Source organism: Juglans microcarpa x Juglans regia, chromosome 3S, assembly GCF_004785595.1.
Source record: "Juglans microcarpa x Juglans regia isolate MS1-56 chromosome 3S, Jm3101_v1.0, whole genome shotgun sequence".
NCBI classification, from domain to species: domain Eukaryota; kingdom Viridiplantae; phylum Streptophyta; class Magnoliopsida; order Fagales; family Juglandaceae; genus Juglans; species Juglans microcarpa x Juglans regia.
The window spans coordinates 9963531-9972539 of NC_054599.1; the positions used below are offsets into that span (position 1 = coordinate 9963531).

Below are 9009 nucleotides of genomic sequence, written 5' to 3' on the forward strand. Positions count from 1 at the left end.
TTAAAAAAAAATCTAAAAATATGAATCTAGTCCATGACTAGTGCCCTTTTTATTCCCGTCGCACTCTTTATTCATTGAACATACCACAACTTTTATTTTCTCTTTGTGAATACTTTTTCATTTTAAATGAGTTTGATTTTAAGCAACTTTTCTTGAGGAGACAATCTAGGAATTTATTCCTAATTTTTATGTGATATCCTCCTACACTTTGGACAATCTCGTGCTACTCATTTTTAAGTGAGTCAGTCTGACCTTACATGGTCGGTGTGATAGGCTGAATCTGCTTCGCACGTGTTTGGTGGTTAGATTTATAGTCATTTCCACTAGAGTTTCGAAATATAGATGTAGGTGTCACACTATCTATGATATTCTTTGTTCTATATTTTCCTTCTCTCTTCAATATCCTAATCTTAATAATATGAGGTTAAGTAAATACTTTCCCAAATTAAGGGTTAAGTCATGATGTGTGATTAAGTGGTGAAGGAAAGTAAATGAAGATTAAGTCATGAGAACTACATTTGTTTTGGACATATTTCGTAATGCCGACAACATACTCCTGTAGCCTGCGATCAGAAATGAGAAGGGGGCTGGGGTTCCCTGGGATAACTTTGATGCCTAAGTCAGTATATGAAGTTAAAGCTTCAACTCTCGAACTAGAGCCTATAGTTTTTACCTATGTTTTAGCCTTATACTCTCCTTGTGATAGCTCCACTACCACTCTTCTGGACTTGGGGTGTCCTTCCCCCATACGTGGCACCATGCCGTAGTCGTTTAATTTGCCTGCTCCTACTAGTACATCAGGTCATGTCTCTTAGGGCAGGTGGTGAGGTGTAGCCTCTTTCTGGGCACCCTCTTAGGGGTGGTATCTTTTGCCGGGTTGCCTTGCCTGTGATCCTTTATCGGCTCATTTAATGCGGCTAGAGTCTCATTGTCATCCCAGTCATTGACATACTTGCCGTACTGACCCCTGGTTCGATCATGTAATGCGGCACGACTCCTCGCTGGTTTTTCGAGTAGGGGCATGTCCATTGGTACGATGTCCCACGTTTTAACGCCAATCTTGATGTCTTATGCGTCTACCTTGTCGGTGCAAAACTGTTCCCATTGGGCCTTCCTAGCCTTCCCCTTCTTGGGATAGGCTTGAGGGCCCTGTCTAACGCCTTAGGTCAATTCGACCAGCTCAACTCTTAACCACGGGCTCCCGTCCTGTAATTTAGAGGATTTTGTGGGTGTGAACTCGGCTTGCTTAGGCAAGGGCCCATTTGTCCATCCAGTTACCTCGCAAATTCCTGTCCCATGAATGCGTTGAGAATTTTCAATTTCGCCCTTGTTTCGTCCCTTTGATTTCACCTTGTTGCTCTATTGGTATGTCTTGCCTCTTTTAGGATGGCGTGCGACGGTTCAGTTCCACATCCTTTCGTGCAATGCAAACCACAAGATTTGGTCATTCAGTACCTGCACCAGTGATGCCTATCATGGTTTTGCTAGAGCCGTCTGACCACTGCAACCCCTATTTAAGCCTATCTTTTCGCAAATTTTTGCTTTTTGTTGCTGTCCTTTCTTCCCAAGACCCCTAATCGACCCTTGCTAGCGTGTTTTCTACCAAACCCTAGTTTCTCTTCTTCCTTCTCACCCCTGTTTTTCTCTCCACTTTCAGTGGCTCCACACAACACTTCCCATTGTGGTTCTCGCAGTTCACATTCCTCTCGCCCCCAAGCTCTTTCCAAAAGGGCCTGTGGTGGCGACTCTTATCGCCCCAATGACTTCTAGGGTAGTCATTGGTCTTCCGTGACCACTCAGGCCGATCTGGACTCCATGCGGAACTCATATGGAGTTCTTGATTCGGTTGTGTTGGAGGTGCCCAGACTCAGCTATGGGATTGTAGATTTGGAAGGGTTCGCTGGAAAGGTGGCCCTCTTCATGCTCTTGTCCAGATGGGGTTACGCCTCCCCTTTTGCCTTCCAATGAGGAATGCCTTGGACTATTTGGGTTTAACTCCCACCCAGCTTCACCCCAACGCCTAGAGGACGTTGCTAGCATGCTGTGTTGTGTGGCGTTGAGTTTTAGAGTCCACAAGCAAGGAATATCCCGACCTTACCCCCTAAGAACTCCTCTACTCTCATGGTATTCAATGTGCTGGTGGGAATATGTGTAGTTTCCACTTGCGGCCTATGGGTAGTGTGGTGTACATTGAACCCAACTATTCTCACATTAAAGATTGGCATAAGAGGTTCCTTTTGTGTCGGGTGGTGTTGAGAATTTCCAGAGGGAGAAGCCCACCACCAGGAGTTTCATGTCCGGGTGGTGTGGAGAATGGTTCCCGAAGATCATGAGTTCAACATGGTGCTTTCTTCTTGGGAGGAATGTTGTCTTCAGCAAATCTATTCGTGGGTTGATCAGAACCCTGACGTAGTCCATATTGACGTTACCAAGGAGAATATTGACTGATTTTTAATGATGCTTTCTCGTTCTCATGTCGTCGGGTGTAACTTTTTTAGGGATCCACCTTGTTCTCATGAGCAGAGGTGGGGGCCTCTAATCCATCTGGAGCAAAAGGGAAAGAAACCATATTTGGCAAACTCCGTCCACAACAAGGGGCAATCCTCTAGCAAATCAAGTTTTGAGGATGCTTCTGCTCCCTTTCGTGGGTAGTCCTCATCTCTCCCCAGGGGTAGTGGCTCGATGCCGCCAGTTAGTTGCGAGCAACAGGCTCTGCAGCCTACGAAGAACAGTGTGCCTACTGACTCGACTTCGACTCTTGGTGATTTCTTGGATTAAGTTATGAGGAAGGCCAAAGCCTACTTGGCCTTAATGTTGGAGTCCAAGTCCTCTGAGTCTTGCGAACAAGAGCCTACTGGTTAGGCCTAGCCTTCCTCTGATTGCACGGTTGAAGTTCTAAATCAATAGGAGGAAGTAGAGGATATTAGCGTGGAGATGCACTTAGCATTCCTGGAGCCTACGCAAGAATGCTCTATGGGTTTCCCTTCAGATGTGCCTTTTGAGTCAATGGAGGATACGGTTTTGGTCTCAGACAGCAAGGTCAAGATACGCAATGCTGGTGAGAAAACGCTATATCGGGATGACCGTGGTGCCTCCTTGCTATCTATCATGTCCACTACATTAGGCGGGGAAACCCCCAATCTCCAATTCGATCTTCGGGGATTGTCTCAAGAAGATCCTCCAAGCGTGAAGCTCGGTAGAGGTTGAGTTTCAGCCTCCCCTATGCTTTTTAGCGCCTCTCCTCTAAACGTAGTGGTTCCTCCATTTGCTACCCCGCCTTTCAACGACTCCCCTCTTAGCAGGGAAGCTCCCTCACCTTCGATCTTGGAAGGGATGTTTCCCTTGGGGATGGTGAGTCGTTAGCCCAACATTCGTGTCTTGGTCTCCTGCGGCCTCTACCTTCTAGTGGGGACACTTATTTTTTGGGGTTACCCGCCCCTTCAAGGTCTCACCCCTCGGGTCCTACCTCATGAGCCCATAGTTGGGTGGAGGAGTCGGTTCAGGATACCATACACCGTCTCAAGGGGTACTTATCTCCAGTAAGCCTTCTTGCTCTAGTGACAGTGCCATATTCCACTTATTTTTGCAATTATTGACTGTTTTGCCTCCTAGGGGTTGATGACCTCGCTGGCTAGATCGTGAGTCGCCAACTCTACTTAGAAGATGAGGTTCGTGCCCTCTTTGCTTAAGTCGAAGAGGCTGACCAAGTCATTTATAAGCTAAGGCCGAAAAATGATGATTTGGAGAATATGTGTTCCCATTAGGCAACACATTCCCACATGTTGGAGGAAGACATCACCGGTTTTTAGGATGAGGTGGCCAACTTGCACCAAGACCTTCTAAAGTCCAAGGAAGAGGTGGTGAGGAAACATTTCGCAACTAGCCTTTTGGAAGTGGAGCGCAACGATGGTCAGGATAGGCTACGATGCTTGGAGCAAGAGTTGGAGGGCTCCAACAAGCACGCCTCAGAGTATGCTAATAAGGCGTCTGACTCGATGAATGATTGTCAGGAGCTCTCAGTTCAACACGACTATCTTAGGGGCAAGATGGCCTGGCTTGAGTCCCAATTTAAAGAGGTGGGTAAGAGTCTCAAGAAGCATAACAAAGACTTGAAGCTTAGCAAGATGATTGAGGTCCATAGGAAAAACTCTCTCGACTACAAGAAGAAGGCGGCTGATTTGGAGGTAGAATTAAAGGCCTATCGAGATGAGGGGGTTTAACTCTACCCCCCAGCTTTGGAGGCTAAAGGGATCTGCGACCAAGCATGGGGGTTGGGATACGCTCATGGCATGAAAAGACTAAGGCACCATCATCTGAGGAACCCCATTATAGACCTATCGTCGCTGGATTTGGATTCCATTGACCCAAGCCACACCATCTTTCATTTCATTGAATCTTTGGCTAGGACAGGATGCCTGATGGTTTTCCTCCTTCACCGCAACACCCTTGAGAATACACATTTTTTTAACACTTCGTTGACATTTTTGTAATCACTTATTCACAGTGGATTCCCCATTTTTTGCCTTTGGGCTAGACTCTTATTGTTCCTACTTTTTTTCGCCTTCATTTTAACACTAGCTGCAGAGCCAATACTGCTTCTCTCTTTTTTGATGAAGGTCATAGCCTGCACTCTAACTTTCCTTGCCCTAGTCGCTGAGTAAGTGCATTTGGTGAGGGTTGAAGTGATTATGAGGCTGGCGTAGCCCTTCAATCGCCGTGTGGGTCTAGAGACTCGAAGATGAGCAAAGTATCCAAGGGACAACTATTTCCCTTTAATCATAGTGTGAGTCTAGGGACTTGGCTTTGTGGGCTAGGGTTAGAGCAGCCAAGAGACTGTCATCATCCTTTAATCGCCATGGGCGAGGGTCAGAGCAGCTAAGGGACTGTCACAGTCCTTAATCGTTGTTCTAGTCAAGGGACAAGGCTTTGTGGGCGAGGGTCGAAGCAGCCAATGGACCATCATCGCCCTCGAACCATAAGCATAGTATTTCCTTAAGTGCTCGGCATTCCATGGGTGAGGTAGCTCCCATCATTAGGTGTCTTTGAGCCGTTACGACCCCGATCGGTTGTTAGCGACTATTACGTATGGTCCTTTTTAGTGGAGACCCAACTTCCCCTCTTCTTGAGTGGTTGTTCCTTTAGCCCACCTTGAAGGATCTGGGCTTCACTCTACGGTTGAAGAAGTGCTCCGCTTTCCTTTTATTAATCATCTTTTGTACTTCAGCCTCTTGTCACCTTTCTCCCAGCAAGTTAAGATGATCCTCCAACTTTTTATTGTTGGAGTTTCAGTTGAAGTGCTGGACTCAATAGCTAGGCATCCCGACTTCCATTAGTACAACCGCCTCACTTCCATATGTTAGGGCCAAGGGAGTTTCTCCTGTTTGGGTTCTAACGGTGGTTTAATATGCCTATAATACTCCTAGAAGTTCTTCCACCCAGTTCTCTATTTTATTCATTATCTTCTTCTTCAAGATTCCAAGCAGGGTTTTATTCATCACCTCAATTTACTCGTTGGCCTATGGGTGACCCAGGGAGGAGTATTTGAAATTGGTCCCCTATTCTATGCACCAATCATGATAGTGGTCGAAGTCAAGTTTTCATCCGTTGTCCGAGATTATACTCTGTGGAATGCCAAACTAACACAAGATAGATTTCCATATGAACTTGGTGATGTTGTTCGCTATGATTGTAGCCAATGCTTATGCTTCTACCCACTTGGTAAAGTAATATACGGCAACAACCGCAAACTTTTCACCCCCTTTGCTTGGGGGTAGGGGGCCGACTATATCAACTCCCCATTGTGTAAACAATGACAAAGACATGGTTGACGTCAATTCCTTTGGCGGGCAATGCGGTACTAGTGCAAATAATTGATACTTCATGCACTTTCTGATAAATTCTTCTATGTCTTGAGGACGCGAGGCCAATAATAGCTTGCTCTCATGACTTTTCTCGCTAGACCTTTCTCGCCATAGTGGTTTTCGCACACTCCTTGTTGTATTCTCACCAATATGTATTGTGTCTATTCCAATGAGACACACCTCAAGAGGGGGTGGAGGAGCCTCACCTGTACAACACCCCGTCTATTTGGGCAAAACATGTTGCTTTGTTCTTGATTTTTCTCACCTCCAATTTTTCATGGAGAAGCTCTCTCGTATCCAAGTATTTTATTACATCTAGTTCCCATTTTGATGCTCCCGGCCTTATCTCCAAGACTTTAGCTTCAATGGCAAGGATTTCTAATATCCTGACTGAGGCTTTCCATGGTAGAGCAAACTCCTCCATGACTGAGGCAGTTTGTGCTAGCTTGTCTACCTTCCAATTTTCCTCCCATGGTATCTACTTAACTTTGAAGTATTGGGAATGGTCACGCTTCTCCCATACCAGTTGCAGATATTTCTTCAGTTTTTTGCTCTTCGCCATGTACTCCCTGATGACTTGATTGACTACCACTTGAGAGTCGGCTCTTGTATTAACTTCCTTAGCTCTTAACGCTTTAGCTATGAGGAGTCTTGCTAGTAGTGCCTCATACTCCGCCTTGTTATTGGTGGGTTTGAAAGCAAGCTTTATAGTATAGTGGTATTCTTCTCTGGAGTCAGTTGTTATGTACACCCCTACTTGTCCACTGGCGCAACAAGATGAGCCATCAACGAATACCCGTTGTGCTTTCTAGTCGGTGCAGCTAGGATTTCTTCTTCGAGGAAGTGGGTAAATATAGCAATGAAGTCACCTAGGATCGTCCCTTTCACGACGTTTCAGTGAAGGTACTCAATGTCAAATTTGTTTAACAAAACCGACCAGTTCATGAGGCACCCAACGACGTCTGGCTTCTGTAGCACTTTCTTCAAGGGAGCTTATGTTAGGATCTTAATTGGGTGAGCATGGAAATATGGCTTTAGCCATCGAGCGACCGTCACTAGTACAAACTTCAGCATGTCCATCCATTGATAACGAGATTCGGCTCCTTTGAAGGCTTGGCTTGTGTAGTACACCAGTGTTTGTATGCCCTTCTCTTCTTTTACTAGGGTTGCCGAGATTGAGTCTAGGGGGATCAACAGGTATAGGGACAGGCTCTCTCCTGGCTTCGTTTGACTTAGAAGCGATGGGTTGGAGAGATATTCTTTAATTTTTTAAACGCTTGATTGCATCCATCAGTCCAGGATTGAGCTTTCTGCAACACTTTGAAGAAAGGTAGGCATTTGTCTGTGGACCTAGAAATGAATCTATTGAGCACCACCACCCGTTCGGTCAGCCTTTGCACTTCGCTTATGTTCCAGTGGCTTCATGTCTATTATTGCCCTAATCTTTTCCAGGTTGGCCTCTATCCTCCTTTCTGAGACCATGAAACCTAGGAATTTTCTTGAGTCTACACTGAAAGCACACACTTTATCGTGTTCAACTTCATTTGTACTATCGCAACACAGCAAAGGCTTCCAATAAATCAACTATGTGGTGCTCAGGCTCCTTGCTCATTCACCTCAACCTACTTTAGTCACTACTCATCTCTCATTTCCATTTCGTGGTCGATTAGCTCCAGTGGTGGTTGCGGTGCTTTGTTAGAACCTAAGCTTTCCACGATTTGGATGTTCCTTCCTTTGTTTTTGAGCTCTTGTGCTAGTACTTGCTTGCCCTGAACTTTGCCCACTCCTACTTCCAACCGGAATTTCATCTTCAGGTGATAAGTTGAAGTCACAATTTTCAGACTCTTAAAGGTCAAGCATCCAAGAATAACGTTGTAGGATGAGGGACCCATCACCACTAGAAAGTCGGTCATTGTGGTGGCGGTGCATGGTTCCATGCCAGCAGAAATACGAAGCATTATGGCACCCATGGGTTGTACCACCTCCCCCGAGAACCCTTTTAGAGGCGTGGGCGAAGGGCACAGTCTGCTATAGTCGATCATCATTTTTGCAAAGGTGTCCCAGAATAGGATGTCGACTGAGCTGTCATTGTCAATCAAAACCCTTCTGGTGGTGTAGTTGGCAACTAACAATGTTTGTACTAGTGTGTCATCATGGGGGTATAGAACCCCTTCATAGTCTTCGTCGCCAAAAGATATGGCGATTGTTGTCTAGCGCTTCACTTGCTTGGGGGGCCTTTCTATCGAGAATACTTCCTTGTATTGGGGCATCCGTGCATTGGCCTTTCTACTGGAGGAAGTGGGGCCACCCGCAGCGAACCCTCCTGTTATGGTTCGAATCTTGCCCAAGGGCGTGTTATCCCTTTCCGAGCTTTGGTGAAGAGCGTCTTGAGCATCCCCTTGTATCATCCTCTGTTGCTTAGGAGTTGCGCTCTTGCATGACCCCCAAGATCAGCTCACCCACCAATTCGAGGACCGTATTTGGGGCATTGAGTGTTCAGCGACTAGACGCTCCAACTCCCCATTTTCCCTCATCTCCTCTATTTTTTATTCAAGGTATAGCAGTCTTTCGTCTTGTGACCCTCTAGTTGGTGGTTGGTGGAGAAGTGGTGACCTTTCCTACCTCGGTCTCCACTATCTTGCGTACACTCCCCGCTTTCTACTTGCACATTAAGGTTTGTGTGGGAAAATTTGGAGCCCCATTTCTTGGAAGGGCACCCCTGTCTTGCTTTCTATCCTGTTGACTTTTCTTAGCCTTTTTTTAGGGTTTTCCTTCGTTAGGTATTTTGGAGCTCTTTTCTGCCAGCTCCAGCTCAGTCTTACTCGAGGCTGTGAGAGCCCTGAGTGTGTCTTTGGCTTTAACAAAATCGTCTGCCCTATCCATAGACTCCTATAGTGTAGTTGGGGTTCTCCTAGCCAACTCCGTCATGAACAGGTTCCTGGGCCACACGCCTCCTAGGAGTGCAGCTAGTGTGATCTTTTCGTTTTAGTCATAAATGGTCATGTGTTCTCAGACTTCTGTCCTTCCGTTGCTTGATGGTTAAGAGGTATGCCGTTGGCCACCTCATTCTCCTGCTTACCATAAATTGCATCAGGATTAGCCTAGCAAGCTCTTTGAAAGTTTCGATTAAGCCCCGTTGCAATGCTTC

The 9009-nt window shown here is 46.1% G+C and overlaps 1 protein-coding gene across 1 annotated transcript; it reads right to left on the reverse strand.

Moving 5' to 3' along the window:
* Window positions 1-7495: 7495 nt before the first annotated feature.
* LOC121258675 lies at window positions 7496-7906 on the reverse strand. The gene has a single exon (XM_041160218.1). The coding sequence runs from the start codon at window positions 7904-7906 to the stop codon at window positions 7496-7498; it is 411 nt and encodes a 136-aa protein (XP_041016152.1).
* Window positions 7907-9009: the final 1103 nt, after the last annotated feature.